Source organism: Nasonia vitripennis, chromosome 2 (assembly GCF_009193385.2).
Source record: "Nasonia vitripennis strain AsymCx chromosome 2, Nvit_psr_1.1, whole genome shotgun sequence".
NCBI lineage: Eukaryota > Metazoa > Arthropoda > Insecta > Hymenoptera > Pteromalidae > Nasonia > Nasonia vitripennis.
In genome coordinates, this window is record NC_045758.1 from 20496993 (window position 1) to 20522123 (window position 25131).

The 25131-nt window shown below is 35.4% G+C and overlaps 3 protein-coding genes across 18 annotated transcripts in view; 1 reads left to right on the forward strand and 2 right to left on the reverse strand.

Moving 5' to 3' along the window:
• Positions 1-25131, reverse strand: part of LOC100118376 (UDP-glucose 4-epimerase-like) — a 55482-nt gene that overhangs the window by 24262 nt on the left and 6089 nt on the right. Inside the window, exon 2 of the mRNA XM_031923419.2 lies at positions 20086-20243. The gene's annotated coding sequence lies outside the window, so the exon portion shown is untranslated. The remainder of the gene's footprint in view (positions 1-20085; positions 20244-25131) is intronic.
• On the reverse strand, positions 5269-10514 carry LOC100113496 (40-kDa huntingtin-associated protein). 15 transcript variants are annotated; one of them, XM_008213905.3, is made up of 8 exons: positions 10389-10514; positions 9188-9239; positions 8979-9073; positions 8861-8907; positions 8365-8769; positions 8081-8296; positions 7829-8007; positions 5269-7744 (listed from the first exon to the last, which is right to left on the reverse strand). In XM_008213905.3, the coding sequence occupies exons 3-7, from the start codon at positions 9065-9067 to the stop codon at positions 7838-7840; spliced, it is 927 nt and encodes a 308-aa protein (XP_008212127.1). In that variant the 5' UTR covers positions 9068-9073; positions 9188-9239; positions 10389-10514; the 3' UTR covers positions 5269-7744; positions 7829-7837. The 15 variants fall into 15 exon arrangements, with proteins under 15 accessions (XP_008212127.1, XP_032452258.1, XP_032452259.1 ...); XM_032596367.1 differs by having other exon boundaries at positions 10449-10497; XM_032596368.1 differs by having other exon boundaries at positions 9188-9242; positions 10449-10497.
• LOC116416160 lies at positions 12521-18093 on the forward strand. Of its 2 annotated transcripts, XR_004226690.1 has the most exons (5): positions 12522-13074; positions 13156-13221; positions 13308-13379; positions 13652-17851; positions 17931-18093. XR_004226690.1 is itself a non-coding variant. In XM_031923413.2 (4 exons), the coding sequence occupies exons 1-4, from the start codon at positions 12943-12945 to the stop codon at positions 13679-13681; spliced, it is 300 nt and encodes a 99-aa protein (XP_031779273.1). In that variant the 5' UTR covers positions 12521-12942; the 3' UTR covers positions 13682-15198. The 2 variants fall into 2 exon arrangements, 1 of the variants encoding a protein (XP_031779273.1); XM_031923413.2 differs by lacking the exon at positions 17931-18093 and having other exon boundaries at positions 12521-13074; positions 13652-15198.

Consider the following 25131-nt stretch of genomic DNA (forward strand, 5'->3'; position numbering starts at 1 on the left):
ACACTTTGGCACACTTTGGCACAAAAACCATTTCCACTAAGGTTATTTTTTTTTTACATGGCATTTGGAACTCGAAAGTTCATCGCCTCATCTACGCAAGCCTTCCACGCTGCCCTATCTTGTGTCAACCCCACCCAAGATGCACCTCCCCGATCGACACCCACCCGTCCTATTTCTACTAGATCCGCTTTTACATTGTCCTCCCATCTACGTCGAGGTCTACCTAGAGGTCGCGTTACCATCGGCCTGCCCTTCATGACACGCGCTGCCGTACGGTCGTCTCCCATTCTCGCTACGTGCCCTGCCCATCCCAATCTGCGCGATTTTATTATTCTGTTAATATTTGGTGACGCGTACAGATTGTGTAACTCATCATTGTGTAGTCTCCTCCATTCCCCGGTTTCCTCATCTTTCTTCGGCCCGTATATTTTTCGCAAGACTTTATTTTCAAATACCCTAAAACGGTTGTCCGCCTGCTTAGTGAGAGCCCACGTTTCGCACCCGTACAGAACCACCGGCAGTATTATTGTCCTGTATATTCTTATTTTAACGTCTTTAGACAACAGCCTCGACTTAAGTAATTTACTCACGGCGTAGAAGCAAGCATTACCCGAATGGAGTCTCTTATTTATTTCGACATTAATCTCATTTCTATCATTTATGGTCGTACCCAGATACCTGAATTCGCTAACCTTTTCAAAAGTAAAATTCCCAACTCTGAGATCTTCCTCCCCTCTGCAGATGCCTAGCTTATCCACAATCATGTACTTTGTTTTTGATTCACTCACTTCTAACCCTGTATACTCCACCGCTTTTATGAGGATTTCCGCGTTTCTTGCTACCGTTTCCCTACAATCCCCCAGTATATCCAAATCATCTGCGTAGCGTAGTATCTGCGTTGTTCCATTAAGCGTTGCGCCCAGCTGGCTAACCTGCATTTTTCTAACGGCATACTCTAACGTTAAGTTGAACAGCACCGTAGAGAGCCCATCCCCTTGTTTTAAACCATCGCGTATCATGAAGGGTTCTGATACATTACCGCCTACTCGGACCTTTCCCGTGCTTCCGTTCAGACATATTTGAATTAATCTCACGAGTTTTTTCGGTACATCGAGAAGTACTAGAATTTGATACATTGTGCTTCGCTTAATAGAGTCGTACGCTTTTTTAAAATCTATAAATAGTTGGTGTATGGTTTTGCAAAATTCCCACTTTTTCTCTAACAACTGTCTTATGGTAAACATTTGATCGCTCGTCGATCTGTTGCACCGAAATCCGCACTGATAATCTCCTACTATATCTTCCGCGAATGGAGTGAGTCTAGCTTGTATTACGTTTGACAGAACTTTGTAGCACGTTGCTAAAAGTGAAATACCCCTATAGTTATTGCAGTCTGTCTTATCCCCCTTTTTAAAAATCGGAATAATGATAGATTCCTTCCAATTTTCGGGTATTGTTTCATTTTTCCAGATGGCACATACTAGTTTATAGATTTTGAAAGTGAGCTTGACGCCCCCATATTTGAGTAACTCAGCTGGTATAGAGTCATTTCCCGCGGCTTTGTTGTTTTTTAGTTTTTTAATCGCGGCCTCTACTTCTTGGTAGCTCGGTTCCTCCACGTGGGGTTCAGCAGTGTGAATTTCGTCCCCTAATTCTTCGCTATTTTCGTGCACGTTTAATAATTTATCGAAATAATTTTTCCACAGCGACAGTAATTCGTTGTCATTTGTTACGAGGTCCCCGTTTTCGTCCTTCATCAATTGCGCTCTACTCCTAAAACCCTTTCTGATGGCGTTAATCCCTCTGTACATTTCGCGGGGGTTATTTTCCTTACTGTTAGTTTCTATTCTCCTAATAAGATTCTTTTGATACTCCCGCTTCTTATTTCTGTAGATCGCGCTCGTCCGTTTCCTAACGTTAGAATACTCTTCTACGGTCCTATCGCTTCTATTTTGTAAGCTATCTAATTTAGCCTTTTTGCGCCTTTCAAACCAGAGTTCGCACTCTTCGTCAAACCATGGTTTGCTCTTTGGCTTTTTCTTTTTACCCAGTACTTTGTTCGCGGCCTCTTTTACCGTTTTTTCGATGTCCCCCCATAAGCTATTCGGTTCGTCATTCCCCTCCGGCGATGTGTTTGCTTCTTCAAGTGCCTGAAACCTGTTATTAATTTCTATCTGGTACCTAATTCGCTCTGTTCTATCTCGTAGTTTCTCAATATCGAAGCTTTCTACCTTGTTTGCTCGCTTACTATTTTGATTCGCTACTAGTCTAGCTCTTAATTTGGCTACTACTAGGAAGTGGTCCGAGTCGCTATCTGCCCCTCTGTAAGTCCTTACGTCAAGAACATTAGTATGACGTCTTTTTTCAATGAAGAAATGATCAATTTGGTTCTGTGTGGCCCCGTCCGGCGATGTCCACGTTGCCTTGTGTATGTTCTTGTGCTTAAAACACGTAGTTTTGATTATAAGATCTTTTGCCGCCGCGAAATTTATGACCCTAATACCGTTATCATTGCTGGCTTCGTGCAGGCTTTCCTTACCTATAGTAGGCCTAAACATTTCCTCCCTACCTATTTTAGCATTGAAATCGCCTAATACTATTCTTGTGTCGTAAGACGCGAACTGGTCGATTACCTGCTCTAATGTTTCGTAATAGAGATCCTTAGCTTCTTCTTCTTTGTCCTCCGTAGGACAGTGTACATTAATAAATACATATCTATACCATTCACCTTCGATAATGATGTACGAGAGCCTATCATTGACGGATTTGAAACTTTTAACCGAATGTATGATGCTTTTGCTTACGAGAAATCCGGTGCCTAGAGATCCCCCACTCCCGGCCCCATACAGGTACGTGAAGTTACCCGATGCTAGTACTCCGCCATCTGGCCACCGCGATTCCTGTATTGCTACCAAATCTAGATTGTACCTATCAGCTTCCTTTACGAGTTCTTTAAATGCACCTGCTCTGTATAGACTGCGAACATTCCAAGTTCCGACCCTTAACTCCCTTTTGGTTCGGATTTGATTTTTTTGAGCCATGATGTTATGTTAAACCCGCGCGCTTCGGATCCTGTTCCGATCGCAGGTGAGTCCACCGTTCTAGAGGTGATAACCCCCATACCTCTCTAGAACTAAGTATGAGAGCTTTCCGACTTAGGGAGATTCCACATGATTGGACTTCCCTACCCCTTACCCTGTAGCCGTACCGCGTCTGACTTTGTCATCGAGTTTTCATCTACATGATTCTGTGGTCATTGGAGAATTCGATCTGTGAACGTGAGAAGCGCATCTATGTAATGTTTGTATTCGTGTTGCTAGCTCCGATTCGTTTTGTTGACATCGTTCGTCATCGTTTCCGTTTTTCTGTGTTTTTCTGTTCAGCTCCGAAATGACTTTGGCGTAGTTAAAAAGCAAATTTCTAAAAACATATAGTTGCTCAACAGCAAAACAGAAAAACGGAAACGACGACGAACGATGTCGACAAAACGAACTGGAGCAAGGAATATGAATACAAACATTACATAGATGCGCTTCTCACGTTCACAGATCGAATTCTCCAATGACCACAGAATCATGTAGATGAAAACTCGATGACAAAGTCGGACGCGGTACGGCTACAGGGTAAGGGGTAGGGAAGTACAATCATGTAGAATCTCCCTTAGACGAGGACAGTGTCAATTCGTCGTCAGACACACTACGGTTTCATTCTCGCATCCTAACGCCCCCCTGCAAGGCAGCGCGCCTTCGCTGGCATCGTTACCGCGTAAGACCAGGTGACGAATCATTCTACACATCCCCTTTCCACTAAGGTTATCTAACAAAATAAAATTTCTTAGTGAATCAATATTAAAATTCAACCTATGAATAAAAAATTTGAAATGCGTTTAGATATTTTAATTTCCCTCCTAGAAAAATATCTCATGCATGGTTGCCATCTTGAAACTAACCTATAAATATCAAAGTGAATAGAACGCGTTTTTTCAATTTTGGGTGCTCTTTGAGGCTATTTGCAGAGATTTACTTCTTTCTTTTATTTACGTCAATCATAACACATTTTTAAGTGTTTTGAGTGTTTATTGTCGCTTAGTATGAGTGTGTGACTTAAGTAAATTCGTTATTACACAGTGTAATAAAGCGCTCCTTAGGTGACGGATAAGCGTGACCTAAGTGCGGGTTTAGGTCACACAGTGCTATAATAGTATATTACGATACGTATGACCTAAATAGCCGATTACTGCACGAGGTGTTTATTAGCGCCCGAGCGCAGCGAGGGTGATAAAACGCCGTGCGCTAATGGGCTGTTTAGTTCACGAGTATCGTATATAATTTTATAGCACAGCTGCTTAAATCCGCCAAGTCACGCCTATCCGTGATCTAAGCAGTCCATTATTGTACCATGAGGTTAGCGATATACACGGTGCAATAATGGACTACTTAGGTCACGGATAGGCGTGACTTAAACGCGGATTTAAGCCACACTGTGCTATAAAAGAAATCAATTTGCTTGTAACAAATAATTAAATCAAAATTACGATAAACCACGACATATTTGCCCTCCGTAACGTAATTATTCATAATTTTACAAAGTTTAAAGTTTATATGTCAATATCTCACAGAGTAAAGTTTGAATCACGTGATTTTAAGACATACCAAAATCCAGGCACTCTTCGCGCTCTCATTTTTACTGCACGTGGTCTCTTTATGATGATATTTAAAAAGTATTCAAAACTCTAACACATACTTCAGAATTAAGTATAAATCTGTATTTGATTGATGTTCCTTCTCAAAAAAATAAGTGGTATCACATAAAACAAAGCAGATTACGAAACATTCTAGTTTTTGAGGTAAAAACATATTAATGTGATACAAAATAAGCTAAAATAATTTATATAAACTAAACAATCATGTTATGAATTAAAGTTTTAAACATAATCAACTGAATCATAGACTCAAATCAAAATATTAAACTTAGGCCATACTAAAACATTTCAAATTTTGCCGCCATTCAACCAAATGTCTAGCCATAATCTATCAAATCGAATTTTAACTTCACAACATCCGACCATCTCTTTGTTAAGAGAGGAGATTTAAGAGAGCGTGATAACCCAGTGCATTTGCTTGGCAAAAAATGGTAGCGTGCTGCGCTCGCACAATTCGAATTGACTATATTTCGTCGACCGAGGTGAATTTGTGTCAAAGAAATGAATTGATCTTATCAGGATTCTGTTCGATATGAGAAACAAAATGAATTGAATGTAAACAGGACTTAGAATAATGTACTAGATCTTGTGTTTATTCGGCTGTAGGTTACAAATAAACAGTGGTGTGGATCAGAGCGCGTCTCGGAGTGGTCTGCTTGATCTTCTTTAGTTCTGAAGCATCTCCTCTCGGTTTCTCCCTCCTTGATGGCGTTTTGGGCCCTAAGGGAGGGCGCGCGTGTGTGGCTGGAGTGATAGAAAGGTCCGTCGCAAAGCCGGCGGCGAACGCGCGCGTTAACCTGGCTCTGCTGTGCTGCTGGGCTGCTGCCCTCTCCTCGCCGTTGGGTTTCCCCAGACCGTCATTAGTGCTCGGCTTGGGTCTCTATTTTATGGCTGCTTATGCTTGTCGCCGTGTAGCCACGCTTTTATTGTTCTATAGCCTCCTGAGAGACGAGTGATAATCCTACATTCTACGGTTTTCTAATGCTTCCCGAGTTTTCGAGTTTCGGCGTTTTTATACTGTGCGTTTTGAATTTCACGCGTCATGCCTAGTGTGAGAGTCGCGAGTTATCCGCGGTTTTAATGGTGGCATCCTATTCGGTATGTTAGAAGAGGAATATTCAGAGCATACCTAATGTACTACTAGTCCTCGTTGACGTGATAACCAAAAGTTTCGTCACACATAGTCCAGAGCCGTGTGCCGTAATCACGTGATTGAATATAAGCGCGTAATTCAAACTCTTATTAATAAAATCGAGTATATTTTATACACATCTTATAAAATCTTTAGAGAAAGTACAAACCTGGCTGGAAATAATCATATGAGAATCATATGAACACTCATATGAGGATCATATGATTCTCATATGATATACCGCAAGTTTTCATAAAAATTGATTATCTAACTACTTATTTCTACCGCGCTCTGACACTTATTAGATTTCTTTTTTAATACTACTGAGTACTGCTTTGTTAGCTGCTATTAGAATTTATTTTTGAATTAATTTTACTGTGAAAAAAACTCGGACTCGCGGAAATTTGAACCCGGGATCTTCTGATTATGAAGCAAGCGTTCTACCACTGAGCCATCATGGTCTTTGATATCTTTAGATTCAAATTGTCCTTACAACTTACACGTCCTTGTATGTTCTATTTATTATTACTCGATTTCATTTAATATGTTTTAATAGAATAAACTAATAAGTTGTAATCTAAGAAGTAAACTAATTATTTGTAAATAAACTAATTAATTGTAATCGAGTAATAATAAATAGAACATACAAGGACGTGTAAGTTGTAAGGACGATTTTAATCTAAAGATATCAAAGACCACGATGGCTCAGTGGTAGAACGCTTGCTTCATAATCAGAAGATCCCGGGTTCTCAAATCTCCGCGAGTCTGAGTTTTTTCCACGGCAATATTTATTCAAAAATAAATTCTAAAAGCAGCTAACAAAGCAGTAGTACTAAAAAAGAAATCTAATAAGCGTCAGAGCGCGGTAGAAATAAGTAAAATAATCAATTTTTATGAAAACTTGCGGTATATCATATGAGAATTCGGTCGAAAGTATCATATGATTCTCATACGAGTGCTGATATGATTCTCATACGATTATAATATGATCCTCATATGAGTGCTCATATGATTCTCATATGATTATTTTCAGCCGGGAAAGCATTTCTGTATTCTTGATCACTCAGCCGTTTGGAAAATAGAGCACAAATCTTATGCTAATTCTGAATACCATTTTTTGTATAAGGACTCGATTAAAATCGATTAGATTCAACCAGAGTCAATAGATTTTAATACGAAAAACAAGAATTGGAGTCGATAGTTAATACCAAACATTGGTTTCTATTAACTTTACTAGTCCTTTTTTGTATAGAATTTTATCGATTCCTATAGATTCCTATTGATTTTATCTATTTTAATAGAGTTTTTATGCAATAAATGGGATTCAGATATAGTTTAGAATTCAATTAATAATTTAATTGATCTCTATTGACTATTTTTAACAGGGTAGAATTATCAGCTTAGCATTAGAGTTAGATAATTAGTAGATTCTTGCAATTAGGTTTTTTGAGACAATATACGTCCTTAAAACTGGTTTAACTACAAACACTGTGTTCTATTCTATTCATCATCTTGAAACCATTTCGCGATTGTAGAGAGTATTTCAATGTTCGTTCAAATAAACCGCGATTAGTATATTTTATACTCCCAGACATCGCCTAGGGATTTGCGCGACGTCACAGGTAGGAATCTGTAGTAGGTTTGAGGTTTCGTTTGAGGAGATCTATTTTTGCCGGGTTCTAAACCGGCGATCTTCTCCGTAAGAGATCCCAAGCGTAACGGACGAAGAGAAGGCGAGTTGGAAAGCAAAGAAAAGTAGACGCGGGCTTGAGACCTCGAAATTGACAAGCGGGAGCTCTAACCAATGAGTTAACGTCTACGATGCAAGCGCATGCTATGCATCGTAGTACGGCTCTGCGCGGACTCATATCTCTGACTCGTCTCGCAGCTTGCGTTGCAAACGTGTGCGTCTGTGACAAAATAAATTTTGTTAGAAATAACAAATTCGGCTCCAATATTGAATAAATGTTATAACTTTATGATAACTTAATTACTGGCTCTTTTCACGCTTTACTAAATGTTTGAACAAGGCTTTGCAGTAATTCTTTCTGTTCTGAGTCGAAGAATGGCCACAATTCACTCTCAAGTGCCAACAAAGCCTCATAATCATGGGATTGACAAGCAAGCACAAGAGACTGAAGAAGCAACATTTCATCTTCCATCATGTTGGGTACTGCCAAACAAAATAAACAATGTGGTCATCACTTTTAACATTAGACATCGTTAAAAAAATATTAAGAAAGTACCAGGACTGTCCTCGGCCCAAGCATATTTTTCTAATAGTTGAACTAGTGAAGGTGCCAACCTTTGAGGCGTTGGTTGCAGAATCAAGAGTAGCAATACTCTACTGATTTCACATTTATGCAACACATTCTTATAATTGCTTATCGCTCTGGAGCCAAGGTGATTCTCTATCATTTCTACCAATTCTGTGAGAACTTGCAATGCGGATACATAGTCACCTGATAAATTTTATACAAAGTATTGTTATATACTTAACTTTCAAATTCAACATAAAATCTGAAGTTACCTTGTTTTATATAATAACTAACAAGAATATTTATTGCCTGTACAGAAGGATTTGAGTGCGCTGCCTTTCGGATGTACTCAATTCCTTCTGAGTTAGCTCCAAGGTTCATAGACAATTTCATTGCCAATCCTGAAGACAGAACTTCAAAACCTTGTTGATTGTTACACCTTGTCAATGCATGATTAAGAGCATTTATAGCTGCTTGTAAATCTTCTTTATTTATAGAAAGACACCCAATATCCTTGTTTTTCTTATTTGCAATAATAAACTGACATCCTGCTCTAGCAAGAAGGTTTATCTCAGAAATTTGATTTTCCAGTGTAGCTTGGCACCTAGCTGCTGCTAGCCAACACCAGCCAGCATATTGATCAAGTTCTTTTTGTTCGAAACTGACTGCCAAAGCCTCTATAATGGATAAAAAATAAAAAATAAAATAAAGCATCTACTTATTTTGTAAGAAAGACACTTGATTGAAATATATTCAACAAATAATTACCAAACTGCTCAGAAGCTTCAGACACATTTGGCTTTCGAAGAAATCGTCTATAAATAAAGCAGCATTAACCTGAATTGTAAATACAATCAATTTATTAGTATAATGATTACAACCTTACTTTTTAAGCTTATTAGATATTATATGATATCTGGAGAGAAAATCATTTCGATGTGATGTTTTTTGATAATTTTGATCTTGTAGAGACATTATTCTCTATAAAGGAGAATATATGTTGTAAATAACAACGATTAACAGATGCACTGATTTTTGTATATGTTGTTTTTGAGTTTTGGCTATATACTCCTATGCACAGGTACAAATACATACCTGCAGCGCTTTATGCTTGCACTGCCACTGTGTCACTGTCTGCAGTGCACTGCTACTTTAGGTAAAATGTAAATAAGTAATTAATTAAGAGTCTGTCTTCTATTCTATTGGCAAGATAACAGCATTGCTGATGTCACCATCATGGTGGTGCATATGCCGTCCTAGTGTAGGACTGATATAGGCACTATACACGAGGATGGAAAGTTTATAGAATCGTATTAATTAACAATAGTGTATATCACCAAAATTTTTTGTATCAACGCATTTTATTTATTTGACCAAAAAAAATTAATAGCCATTTTGGAGCAAGCAGCAGGATCATTATTGTAATTATTTGTGCAAGTATAATTTTATATCAATACAGTTGTAGATATGCAGACGACAATTAAATGGTGAAATATTCTGTTTTAAAGATATTTTAATAGATTTAATCAATTATAGTGTAATATAATCTGTAAGTGCGGATCAGAAAAATATGTATGAGATTTTCACCTCATAAAAATAACAGCAACGTTACCTGTTATGTATTTGGATGCAAAAGTGTTTCCAAAACAGAGCCTACAGTTTAATTTCATCCATTTCCCAATGCTGTTGGAAGTCATGTTACGATTATCAACAAATTTTGTTAACATGAAGTGGTTGATTGAAGAAATGCTTGGGAAAAAGTTTTAAAGATGAAAAAGTACAGCCCTACTGCTAGAGTATGCTCATTACATTTTATAAAAGATGATTATATGATGCCAGGTAATATATTCATTAATTATGTACTGGATTATTAATTATTTATATAAATTAATACATTGATATATGTATACTTGATTGCAGACATACCTGCAAAAAGTTAGATTACACTTTATAGTGTAATATACAAAATACCTTTAAAATTAAATATTTAATGATTAAATTGTCTTTTTTTGCATATCTACAACTGTCTTTACATAGGATTATACATGCGCAAATAATTCCAATAACTATCCTGGTGTCAACAACGATCAGCTGTTTGATCCAAAACGGCTATTATTTTTTCTTGATCGAATTAGACAGAAATTTACCAAACCTTTTGAACTATATTGTCAAATTGCCTAAAACACACTGATGCCAAAAAAAGTTTTTGTGATGTACGCTATTTTTAATTTTGTATAAAGCTTCCATCCCCGTGTACCGTGCGTATACTAGTCCTACACTCGGACGCCATGCGTACCGCCATGTTGGTGATGTCAGCTCCGTTGTTATCAGGGAGTAAGAGAGAAGGAGACCAAACTATTATGGGGTCGCGTCGCAAAAGTGGACTGCTTTTTCCGCCGAAGATCGCCAGATTCGCTTGGCGGAACGGACGAGACCTAGCGAGTAACAGTGCCACCTGTTGGTGGCTGATTGTACTATAAGCGAATTAGTGATTGTACATACCTACCGACGATATATATATATATATATATATATATATATATATATATATATATGTTTGTTTATATTACTTTTGTTAATTGTTGATATCTAAAAATAAAGTGTGTACTTCAAAATAAACCAGATTACACAAATGATACTAAAATTTATATACCCTCTTACGTTCAGTCTTCATGTTACTTTCGATATTATAGTTAATTCTAGCTATTGTTGCATTTTTGTGATAAATTAATAAGATTTTTTTATTATTAAAGCTATTTAAGTATAATAATTTTTCTATATACCACTTATGGTAAATATCTTATGAAGCAGTATATCTGTTACTCTGATTTACGAATATTTGGAATAAGATAAAAAAAAATAATATCAAAACCTAATTATTTAAAAGTTGGTTTCTAATAATTATTTAATTAAATTATACCCATCTAGTTACGCCCACCTGAGCGATGAACATATGCTACTTCCAGGGATTACTAACTGTTGTCACCGTGGCGAAGCGGTTATGATGCTAGATTCTTATCTTTTGTCCGCACGTTCAAATCCTATTCTCGTCAATTTTTTTTTCTGTATTTCAAAATTTTTCCTGTTTCTAAACAAAATTTAATTCTTTTTGCTAAAACAATTATACAATCTATTTTAAATTGTAAAATGTATGGTAAGTACCTATATTCATATACATATACATATATTAAAAATTTAATCTTTCTTATAACGATAAGAAAGATTAAATTAAACATAATAAGTTTATTAATAACATTGAAAAAAAGGATGGATATTCCAACTTATTTTCAATCATATTTTAAAACGATCGTATTTTGTCTCGACTTTCTGGAAAATGTTTTTCCGTGAAATGTTGAGCAGCTCGCTCGTTCGAGAAATCCGGGAATTTCGCGACTCCAGATCAGCGTTAGTGGAGTATATACAGCCAAACATTGCAACTCCGATCAAAAACATTAGACTGTGTTTTTTTCTCACAGTAATACAGTAGGCCTGCAAGAGTACAGTCGACTATCAGTTCAGACGTGAGTGCGTTAAAGGAAGGGTACATGGTTATATTAATGTGCAATACATGAGTGCTTAATATTTTACGTTACTAGGCTCGATAATTGCATTACTATTGTTACGGAGTGGTGGTGGGTTACGTCCGTGACACTATAAAAATGTCGTGTTTTATAAGTGGATGTAAATCAAAAAAGGACAACGACAATGAACTGCGTATAGCTATGTTTAGGGCCACATCAGTAATAGACGGAGAGCTGGCTACATAAAAATACAAAGTATAAGGTACATGCAATATTTATAGCTAGAGAGGTTCTATTAGCTCTCCCGAACATTGAGTGGCCAGTCTGGCAGCGCGCTCAGGAAGATTAAAGCGGGGGCGGGCGGTCAAACATGATAAATTTAATAAGAAAAAAAATGATAGACCTCACGGATAATAATTATACAAACATGAAGTATTTGTTATTACAAAACGCGGAAAATTATTGGCAGACGATTTCGTGGAAGAGAAATGGCCGGCAGACTGCAACAAAGTGGCGTTAATATATGTGACAAAAAAACGATAAACCTCATGACTAAAAATTATTGGAAATGATTACTGAGTTATTAACTAAACTATATGCTGAATGGCAGACGAAAAAATGGAAGATAACATTGAGGCAGACAGTGATGAAGAGCGCGGTCTCGATCGCACTTAACGAGTTGGTTCCGTACAATGCGGTACGACGATGTTATTTAGTTATGAATATATTAAGTCTTTCTTTTTTCAGTAATGGATTTATTTTGTTAATTCTTTTATTGCGAAAAATAAAATTGTTTATTTATTAATAAATACAATATAATAATATTGAATTTAAATGGTTACTAATTAATGTCATAGAATTTTTGACTGCACTTGAAAAATGTATGAACATTTTTCGATTAATTTTAAAATAATATATAGAGTTTTTAAAAGATTGAGAGATTCGAAAATTATATTCGCAAATTCAACGCAGGTATAACAGCCGTTTGAAAAGGGATCCCAGCGGCCGAGAAACGGCCGTATGGTAGGGGGGGTTGGCGAAGGTCGTTCATTAGACGAGGGTTCAGTGTACTCCAAAACTCAACAGTGAACAGACGTCTCTCGTTTTGTGCGGAATTTTATTTTTCTTCAGTAGCATCAGCTTGCGTATCGGGCCGAATGTTATTTTTCTTGAAATTCTACTGAACTCGCAAAATGAGTTTAGAACCAAAGTGTGTGTTGCAACAGTGCAACAGTGATAGTGAAAATAAAATCACGTTTTTCAATCATGACGTTTTGGAAAAATGCAGACATATTTTGAAAATTCGTGTGACTTGTAAGCTAAAGTATAATGAAGTTCATTTACCGGGATCACCGAATAAAATCGACGGGTACCATACGAATTGTTACAGTAATTTCACTGCTGTTAAAAGGAATTATGTTGACAAATATAATGCATTTAATTTACCAGAGCCTGATCTCCGTAAGTATATATATTCTAATATCAATTTTTCAATAGATTTTTGATAAATAATATAAATAATTTTTTGTTTATTTTATGTAGCTAATGACGAATCATCTTCTGCAAGTCAAGCTACACTGTCTTGTCACCCAAGCACGAGTTCGTCAGGTACATATAAATAATCACACTTTATTACATTTAACTTATTATAGAAATACACGCCGAGAGTATAATTGTTTATTTATTTTATGTAGCTAATAGTGAATCGACTGCTTCGTCATCTGAGAGTCAAAGTACACTGCCTTGTCATTCCAGCACAAGTAACGGTAATTGCAATTTATTTATATTTCAGTTAGTGTAGAAGTAAACGCCGAGAGAGCCACGAAAAGTAACGCTATGAGCCCGGCTTGGCGTCTGTTTCCCCCTCCCTTGACTCAAGGAAAGCGTCGCTTGCTTCTCCGCCCCCTCACGTGGAAGGTTTCCGGAAAACCTGTCGTATATTTCTTAGTTTCGTTTTCGAAATATATAAATTTTTGAAATCAAAGCGTATATTTGAACAGTAAAGTCATGTAATAATAAATTGTATTTCATTTTCCAGAAAATGTTCAAAACTTGGAAGAAGGAGTAGATAGCGACAATGTAGTTTGTTTTTTTTGTGATAAATCGCGTAAAATTCACAACTACAAAGTAGTTCCAATTGTCAAATGTGATTGTAAATTGCCAATATTAATCGAAAAAATTGTTACACATGCCATTGCTCTAAACGATAAACAGATATTAACTAAAATTGAAAATGCCCGGTCGAAAAATGTCATTTCTTATCACAATATGTGTAAATTAAATTATTTTAAGCAAATTGTATCTAAACCTATTCAAAAATCAGAGTTGCATGCTATACGAGATATTCATGTCATAATCGACAATGAAATTTATAATTTAATATCAAATAATACGATAGCAAACAAGGAGTGCTATTCATTGAAATATCTTGTTGAGTATGCCAAAAATGCTTTGTATAAGTTAGGTGTAGATAATTACGAATCTTACGAATCAAGCTTAACGAGCACTTATTTGTTAGAGAAATTAAAAAAAAAATTTGGCGATGAGTTGCAAGTGATAACGTTTTACAATCACAAAATTATTGCAGCAAGAGACGGCTCTGTGATTACAAGTTCAACTTTCAGCGAGTGTGAGGAGCTGGAAGTATTAGAGCGTGCGGCATTTATATTAAAAAAAAAACTGTTGTCGATTAAAGCTCAGCCTTTGTCAGGAAATATAACAGCACAAGATTTAATGAAGGGGGAATGCGAAATCCCCGCTGATCTTTCGCAGTTTTTACGGTCCGTGATTTGCGGGAATGATCCAAGAACTTCAAAAAGTTGCAACTGTGCCCGCAAAGTTAAGTCTATCGCGCAAGATATTATTTACGCAGTAAGCCACGGAAAAATTAAAACTTCTAAGCACATAACGCTTGGAATGACATTAAAAAGCATAACAAGCAGTAGGAAAGTCATGATATAATTAATAAATACGGACACTGCTGTAGTTATAACATTATCGAGGAATTAGAAACGGAAGCTACGTTTACTTCTTGTAGTAAATCGAGCATTTGTCCTGAAGATATTCACTTAGCGCCTAATTATTGTACAGGAGTAGCCTTCGACAATTACGATAGATTCGTTGAAACTTGTAACGGCTCTGATACCTTGCATGATACTGTAGGTATCATTTACCAAAATATTGATGCAAATATTAGTAATGTGCAAACGTGCGAAATAGAACGTGCTGTAAATGAGCCTCGCTAAAAGGAGACGGACGTTTGACGCTATATGTCCGGATATTCAAACTTACGCAAAAAAAACAAAAATGACTGACAAATTGCTGCCCATTGATAGCGAACTGCGTACAATTAATAACAGTAATTACAATTTTTACGAAAAGCTAGATGTAATGTGGGTTTTATCTCATCACTTAAAAATTGCAAACACGCCAATGTGGGTTGGGTTTAATAGTAAGATCGTTGTAGATGAATCAATGAAACAAAAAGTATCATACCTTACACCAATCAATGCCTCGCCGACAAATATTTCCGTTGTATATGAAACGATGCGTCAAAGTCAACGTATTGCCGAAGAGTTGCAACAACAATATATTGAAGTCACTTACGATTTAGCGATAGCTAAAGTTGCTTATCAAATTCAATCAGCTGAGCATCCGCAATTTAGTAGTTTATTTATTCATCTTGGCGCATTTCATATAATGCTGGCGTATTTTAAGGCTGTTGGAAAATTTATAAATGAGTACGGGCTCACTTATATTATGGTAGAAAGCGGATTATTAGCTTCCGGTTCGGTTAATGGCTTCATCAGTGGCAAACATTTTAACCGATGTAAACGTTTACATCCCTTAGTGTCGCTAGGTTTGCAGGTTTTATTATTTGAAGATTTTGTAACGAAGCAAAATATCAGTATAGAAGTAAGTGTAACCGAAGTCGTAAAAGAATTTCAGTCTAATCAGATTTCAAACTCTAAAATTACAAATGCAACTCTCGAAAAATTGTTAGAAGATTTTTTAGATTATAAAAAAAAAGCATTAAATGGAGACTTCGGAAAAACGCCGCAGTACTATGTTAATTACATTAATTTTGTAGATTATTACTTAATGTTTACGCGCAGCATCCGCATTGGTGATTTTGAACTGTTCAAAGAAGTCATTCCAAAAATGGCTAATTTGTTTTTTATGTTCAATCAAGGCAACTATTCTCGGTGGTTATTAAAATACCACGACAATTTATTAAAAGTTGAGGAAACACATCCAGATTTAGCAATTCAATTTAAGAATGGGTATTTCGGTGTCAAAAGAACGAATAAAAAGTTTTCTAGAAGTCCTGTAGATTTGACACTTGAGCAAACAGTTAACGCGGATGCTGCAAGACGATTAACCGGTGTAACGCATTTTACGAATTCGATTAATGCTCGTCAAAGATGGTCAAAAAGCCACAGCATTCGATCAACACTAATATCGTATACCTACGAAGAAATTGGTTTAAAAAAAGCGCAAGATATAACCGGCGATTTGGAAAAACACCAGATTAAGAAAGATTCTGTTCAGTTACAAAACTTCATTAAGTTATTAAAACAAAATTTTAATCCATTTAATTCTGAAAGTATAGAAAGTAATTTTTTGTATAACATTGCTACTGGACGAGCAGCTTCTGAAGAAGTTACCAACTTCTTATTGAAAGCGGAACAAAATGGCAATGCATTGAGAGAGAAATTTATTTCTGAATGCGTAGAATCGGGAGATAGATTTGAAGCTACAATAAAACAAAACAAAATACTCAATTTTGCAAATTCAACCGCAAAGAAAAAAATACAAATAAATAATAAAGTTCAAGAGGTGAGATTGCAACGCGATTTATTTGGCCGCATGTTAACTATTTCAATGAATGAAAATACTAATATAGAAAAAATTCTTACATTTCCATTAACGCCCGTTCCGATGTCTCTGTGCCATTTAGATGGATCAATATTCAAAACCGATAAATCAGTTTTAATGAAGCTGTTAGAAAATGACGTGAAAAGCGTAGCTCCGACACACACGGACGTTTGTTTGATCGACGGTTTTTATTTAGTACACAGCATGAAAGACATACCAAAAACGTTCGGAAATATATCTAAAAAAATATTGCAGATGGTAACAAATAATAATAAAGCTCGAGAAATACACACTATTTTTGATAGATATTTCACTCCCTCAATTAAAGATTACGAAAGATCGCTTCGAGGCGGTAACGGTGATGAGCGTGCGTACGTAATTTCTGGGCCTGATCAAACGAGACCCGTAGATTTTGTCAAAGAGATTAGAAATAGCAATTTTAAGGAAGCTCTTGTGCATTTTTTAATTGTACATTGGCAGAGTTCAGAAATGATACCATTTTTTGAAAATAAAACAGTTTTACTGAACTTTGATCAGTGTTATGAATATAAAGTTTATAATGAAACTGTTTTATTTTCGATAAATGATATGTATACGCTACAAGGTCATGAAGAAGCTGATACTAAAATAGTTTATCACGCGTGTAATATTCCGGAAGAAGCTAACATTATAATAAAATGTTCCGACACGGACATACTTATTATAATGCTAGCTAATATGAATCACCTAAACAAAAATAGCAAAGTTTGGATTCAAACCGGTATTTTAAGTAAACAGCGTGTAATTGACGTGTCGGCCCTGTACAATAGACACGGCGAATTATTTTGTAAATCATTAACAGGGTTTCATGCGCTGACTGGGTGTGATTTTAACCCAGCTTTTTTTAGGAAAGGAAAACAGCGTCCTTTAAAAATATTAATATTAAGCGAACAATGTCAAAGCGCATTTGCTGAATTAGGCAGTGAAGATTGCGATAGAGAGAGTGTATACCGAGAAATTGAAAAATTTGTATGTTCACTGTATGCGATGAAAACGGTTGAATCTGTAAATAGTGCACGCTTTTCGCTTTTTTAAAAAAATTATAAAGTAAAGGACGTTAACGAACCGTTTAAAAAAAAGCTACAACATTTTGACGCTTCATCGATACCGCCTTGTGCAGCTGAATTAAGACCGCAATTCTTGAGAGCAATGTATATCGCTAGATTATGGAGCCATGCTCACAAAAAAATTCCAACATCTTTGGTACCAGAAGACTGCGGATGGGTTATAATCGACTCTAAATACCAATTCCAATGGTTCGATGGACCGCAGATGCCATCTACTGTTAAAGACGTTGTAATTGATCAAGATCAGTCTGAAGGTAACAACTTTTTGCACATGCGTTCAATATCATATTTGTTAAAAGTCATTTTTAATTAATTTCTAATGTTGATTTTCAGCGGATATTGACGAAATCGAATCTGAAGATGAGGATACTGATTATGAAAGCGAAGAAGATATGCAGTATGATGAGTCCAATGAAAACAGCGAAATTGAATAAATCATAAAATTTGTATAGTGTTGTTTTGTTAATAAAAAAAAATAAAAATTTAAAATATTCTGTAGCACTTTATATATAATATATATAGGAATTGATATCTTATTATCAACATCAATAATATAATTTAGAAAATAACATCGTAGTACCGCATTGTACGGAACCAACTCGTTAAGAGCGATCGAGACCGCGCTCTTCATCACTGTCTGCCTCAATGTTATCTTCCATTTTTTCGTCTTCCATTCAGCATATAGTTTAGTTAATAACTCAGTAATCATTTCCAATAATTTTTAGTCATGAGGTTTATCGTTTTTTTGTCACATATATTAACGCCACTTTGTTGCAGTCTGCCGGCCATTTCTCTTCCACGAAATCGTCTGCCAATAATTTTCCGCGTTTTGTAATAACAAATACTTCATATTTGTATAATTATTATCCGTGAGGTCTATCATTTTTTTTCTTATTAAATTTATCATGTTTGACCGCCCGCCCCCGCTTTAATCTTCCTGAGCGCGCTGCCAGACTGGCCACTCAATGTTCGGGAGAGCTAATAGAACCTCTCTAACTATAAATATTGCATGTACCTTATACCTTGTATTTTTATGTAGCCAGCTCTTAGACTATAATACATTAGGATTTTGTGCAGACTTTCTACGCATCGATAAGTATCTATTTAATGACGATGTAATATATTTGTTTTATAGGATGAAATTTTTCGTTTATGGCAAAAAGCTATTCCAAACGGCAATTCGTTGCGAAAGCACCATCGCATTTGTGAACTTCATTTTAAAAAAGATGAAGTCGAGAAAGAATTCATCCACGTTCTTCCCGATAGCAGTAGATATACATTGCCAAAGGATAAATGTTCCCTAAAAAAAGGTTCGGTGCCGTCTATTTTTCCATTAATTGAGAAAGAAACCAATGCAGAAGATCGACAACCAGTATGCTGTGCTGCAGTCTCTGTAGAAGTTAATTATTTGCCGAAAGCAATTGGTGCATGCAGTATGTGGTTTTATATAAATATTAATAATAATTATTGTATAGTAGTTTGCGAACAGGTGAACAAATATTTATTTTTATATGCTTCCACACCGTATATCGAAAAGTACAATATATTATCGGTTTATAGAAGCACAGTTGAAAAGTTTTTATTAAAGCTAGCCCATTTAAACGTGGTAAACCATCAGAGCTAAATATTTTCGCGAAGATCACTGCAACCTGCTTGCAGTTACTAGCAGAATTTGCAATCCAGCGTTGAAAAGTTGCACAATTTAGATCCTAAAAAAATGTATGTATAATTTAACCACCGCGAGTTTTAATCTGAGATATGTTTTTAAAAAGTGGCAAACCACATCCAGAATTTGAAATGGACTGCAGTATGTGATATAAAAAATATGTCGAGTATCGGAGAAAATAGCTTACCCCAAAAATTTGAATGAAACAAAAAAAAATGAATTCGAGCCAGTAGTCTAGGAAAATGCGTAAATTACTTTTTTACGGAAATTCCGCGAGTTATGCTAGTCTTTGCTGCAAATTCGTGAGACGTGCTACGTTTTGTGTAGCATTTTTTAAATATGCCACTTTCTGTGGGACATTCTCAATCAATAGTGCTCCTCTTTACTTGAAAATGTTAACTAATCTATAGATATTACGCGGAGTAACAATGTGTATCATAATAATTACTGTGTTAATTAATATATGTTATAGATGCTTCGTCAACTAGTCCGCTGTTACCTTCAGGAAGTAGTAACCAAGAGGTCGAAGTTTTTGAAAATAACGGAAATTCACGAAGTTATGAGATTACACTAGGTATATCCATTTCTGAATGTATCCTTATTGCATTAAAATCATTATGAAAACACATTATAATTTTTAGACAAAACGTTTAAAAGACAATGTTTAGACGAAACTGCAATTGAGCCTGCGAAAGAATTAACGTATAGCGCTGAAATCAATTGTGAGTATTGTTCAAAGTTGCCTCAAAATGCATTTATATTTTTCTTATACAAAAAAAATATTTGTTCATCGACAGTAATTACAACAATAATATATTTTACCTCAACAGTTACACCAACAATTGCGGATAGTTGTCGGCAACATGGTACACTGCACGATCTTGCTGGTACTTTACGTGAATCGGAACCTCCTGCGGCGAATGCACAGTTTCAAACAATCTGTAATGATCTCATCAAAAATCCTCAAGCAATTCCTTTACCTGCAACGTGGATTCCACAGGTAATAAGTACTGGACAACCATGCATAATGTGGGCGGAATGAAAAAAACAATACAGTGGAATATATAAACGTATCATCCTTTTTCCGGATATGAGTGTAAAAGTAATGAGTCATAAAATTATTGAGTAGGCACAGTCTAAAAATAACATTGCAATAACATTAATTTATGTTTCTTTGATCAGATTTACATCGAAGAATGTCTTATTTCTATCGCCCAAATCAACAAAGTGGAAGATGTCGATGATATTAATGAATTAATATCCTTTGTTGCTCAGGCAGTGTTTCCTTGCCAGAAAATTGACGGCATAAAGTATAATATTTTTTTATGTCACTATAATTATTTACCTTGCATTTGTTTCAATATCCGTGAAAAATCTATTACTAATATTCGTATCTCAATTTTCAGAGCACCGACTTGCCCTGGGTATATTGTAACGAAGATTTCTGCACCTGGTCCAAAATTAAGTACATGCACGGATTGCACAATTCTACGACAGAATCGAAAGAAGATACTTACTGCTACTGATCAGATTCGCAAGCTTAGAGAATTCCGCAGAAGGCGTACGTTCCAAAGTCGTAATTATAAAAGAAACAAAAAATAGAATGATAAAAAAGGTATGTTTTTGCGTTGAGTACAAGTTATTAATTTAACAGGATGAATAATCAACTATATAACTTTATTATGACACTTATAATTCTATGAATTTCAGATTGCTGATCTGAAAGATAAAGTGCAAAGTCTGAAAAGTAAATGCGCTATGGCAGATGAGAAAGCAGTACAAAAAGCTTGTGAGTCGTTACCCGAAGGTCAACGGACTGCCGTGCAAGCATGTCTTAACGCATCAAAAGTAAAAGATAAAAGAGGTATTAGGTATACAAACCAATGGATATATGAGTGCCATTGGTAGTGGATGGATATATGCCTTCTATTAAGAATTAAGAGTCGAAAAACGTACAATCATTTACGCAATCATAATATATTAGCGTTGCCATCTTTACAAACATTAAATCGCTACATGAAAGTAATAAAAAGTTCTTATGGTTTCGATGCAAAAACTTTGGATGTTTTGAAGACAAAAGTCGAGTCCATGGCTCAATCAGATGTACATGGTAAGTTATATTTTAATCACTGCATGCGTGAATATGTAATGAAACCTCTGTGCTTAGGCTCTAACAGAGTAACAGTTTCAATGTCTTTACGATCGTTATCGGCGGCTATAATTATTTGCTGCTTTTTATGTATTTAAAGTCGCTAATTCGAAATACTTCATGATGAAATTAACGTGCGCCCTACTACTCTTTATCACGAACGAATACAAATTCAAGGAAAATTTACGAGGTAGCTTGGCTATAACTATTTAATATTACTTTTTCATATATTTTGTTTGACTCTGTCGATCTTCCTGATTAGGCAGTATTACTTGAGCCGATAAGTACAGCCGACCCAGGGATGTACGATCATACGAGTCTTATATATCGTTCTACTACCCCTACTTACGGAAAATATTTATCGTCATATTAATCGGAAATGACAGAAAAATGTTCATTCAGTTATTTGGCGGGCCTGAAGGTTTTGTGTCCCCTATAATATGTTTGTAATTTGAGCGAACGATATTGGTCCCCGAGTGAATGGTGTCAAGTTAAAGGCCCGAAATCCGAACAAAAATTTATAATCAAAGGCAGAAGTTAAATTTTACGTATGCAAAACGTTAACCGTTGTCAGGCTTTTACTTATACTATGACGAAGAAAACGGTTTATTCTTTATTGTGTATTTTACTGCTTAACGCGACGATTGTTATGAAAAAATTCCTTCCGTTCATTTATCGTAGACATTCATAATTATATCTATATATGTATGTATATACACACACACACACGCATATTAATATCTTTACAAAAAGATAAAATATCGTTCTCTTGTATAAGAGATATTTTACCTTTATAATTTTACCTTTATAAGATATATTTCAAAATATTTCAACTGATTTTATATATCAATAGGTGTTTTACTAGTCGATGAAATGAAGCTGTCGAAAAGCGTTTCTTTTAATCGGCAAAATTTACAAATGGAGGGTTTCACTGATCTTGGCATATACACACCTGAACATCAGAAGGGACAAAAAGATGACCACGCGCTTGTAATCATGTTCCAACCCTTCAAAGGGAAATGGGTGCAAGCACTAGGTTGCTTTATCAGTAAAGGTAGTGCGAACGGCACAGTTTTACATCATATAATGATGGAGGCCATCATCTTAGCCGAGAAAGCCGGCTTAAAAGTCGATGCAATTGCCAATGATGGTGCATCGTGGAACCGTACGATGTGGGATTTGTTTGGTGTTACGGAAGATTGCGTCAGTATAGAGCACATCGTTGATCCAGAACGCAGATTATGGTTTTTTTCGGACTTTCCACATCTAATAAAGCGTCTGCGCAATTTCTTTTCGAAGCAAGAAAAACATACTATCGTTTGGGTAAATATATATGAGTGAGTAAATAAAGAATGCTGTTGAACCATCTGATTTACTTTCTTTTAGACACCCGATGGACATGTTTCCTTAAAACATTGGTACGCTCTCCTAGCTATTGAAAATCCCAAAGCATATAATTTAAAAGTAAATTATCACTTAAGAGAAGAGCATATTAATCCGCAATACTACCAAAAAATGAATGTTGCTCTAGTGTTTCAGGTAAAGCAAAACATTTTATAACATTTTAATTTGATGGGCAATTTAAAAAGAATTTATAATTATGCTACGCTATTTACAATTCAATTATAATAATAAGTTTTCACAACTATTTTATGTACCCGCATAGTTCTTTGGAGTTGCTGATAGTATGCAAATCTTTCAAAATAAACATCCGGATCTTACAGATTGTGAGGGATCTATTAAGTTTTGTAGAAGGATTAAGTCACTTATTACCGCCATGAATAGCAGAACGCCTTTAAATAGCTTAAAGCCAGGCAACGAAATGTGGCAGGTGATTATTATTATTTTTACGTCTTTTATGTAATTTCACTATCAACGCTGCAAGCAATGAATAGTTGAGTTGCAATTTAGTCATATATATAACTCGTTAGCTTTTAAGCGGTGTCATATCCGAGTTTCCGAAATATTTATTTATTAATAAATCCTTTCTCAAAATCATATAATACATCGAAGTACATTTCCAAAATAATAAATACGTAATATTTATATTACTATCAAATATATTATGCAACATTGATTGTAATCTACTAACCTATTAATTTATGTTTTTTCAGAGTAGTGAATCCTTTTTGGTATATCTAAAAGAATGGGAAGTGCAAGCAAAATCTCGAAATTTTGAATTTATAACTGATTCGACGTTTTATGGTTTGAAAGTGACCTTGAAAGCGGCTTTAGAGCTTTGTACATTTCTTGTTGAAAAGTGCGATTTCAAATACGTCATGACATCTAGGTTTAATCAGGATAACTTGGAGGTATATATAAATTTGCATCAGTTCATTTTTTTTAAAGTATACTCTTCTGATTTCTACGAATACGAACATAGAAATAATTGTTTTTTTAACAGGCTCACTCATTCACTGTATGTGCTTATTAAATAACACGTTATTTCTTGTTTCGGGCACACCAATCAACTTTAATTCATAAACCATTTTTTAATTCTTGAACCTTACTTTTATTAAACTATGACATTTTTTTAGAGATTTTTTGGCTTGATGCGCAACTGCTGCGGATCGAACGATCATCCCGACTCAACATTATTTATACACATGTATAAACTTGTGTCGACATATTCCCTAATCAAACCACCCAAAGGTTCTAATGTTTCTGGTGCTGAGATCGTGGATGTATTGCTCAGCATAAAAGACATTAAAAATGTGGATGATCGACGGGAGCAGTGGGATGCGCAAATCGACACTATTTTAGATAAGGGTGTGCACGCCGAAACCCTATCTGACGCTGTAAAATTGATGGAAGAGCACGACTACTTTCAGTGTTCTACATCAGACTATGTGTTAGCGTACGTAGCAGGCTTCGTAGTACGAAAAGCTACGAGGTTTGCGAAATATACATCGAGCGACGGAAAGCCTTTAGTTTGTAAGGATTGTTTAACGTCGTTGGAACGATCAAAAAATGACGAGGAATCAGACATATAAAAATTGATACGCATGCGAACTAAGGGCTTTCTGAAGGAACCTTCGATCAAACTTTTTAATTTAATAAGTTTATTGGAGCAAGCGACGTTAAATGTATTAAATACGCGTTCTATAAACGCAGATACAATATTCCATATAACGAAAGCTTTGGACGAGCTTGCTCCAATTCCGTTCGTCGGTTGTGACGTACATAAAATATCATTTACACACCGGATAATTAGTTTTTTTCTTACTACCAGAATGTTTTTTACAGCCAAACAAGAAAATAAAAATGACTGTATAGAGAAGGAAAGAACGAGAGAAAAACGAAAGCTAAGCAAATTGGCATACACTCCAGACAATACTACAGAGTTGCAATTGCAAAACACGAATGCAACAAAAAACTCTAAAAGAAAGCGCAATCTTTCAAAGACTCGCAAACCAAAAAAAAGTAAAACCGCCGCGCAATAAGTGAATGTATAAGAGCTATATTTCTTTCATGTACATAAATCATGACGACAATATCTGTATGCATATATTAATATATAAACCATAAATTACTTAAAGAATTATTAAGGTTCTTCATCATATATTGAGATGTATTATATCAAACCATCATATTATAAAGTAGCCTTAATGTAGAATGTTTTAATTATAATAAGTACACGATGTAATAGATGAAACAAATTTGATATATATTAATGAAGTTGAATATATATATATATATATATATATATATATATGGGA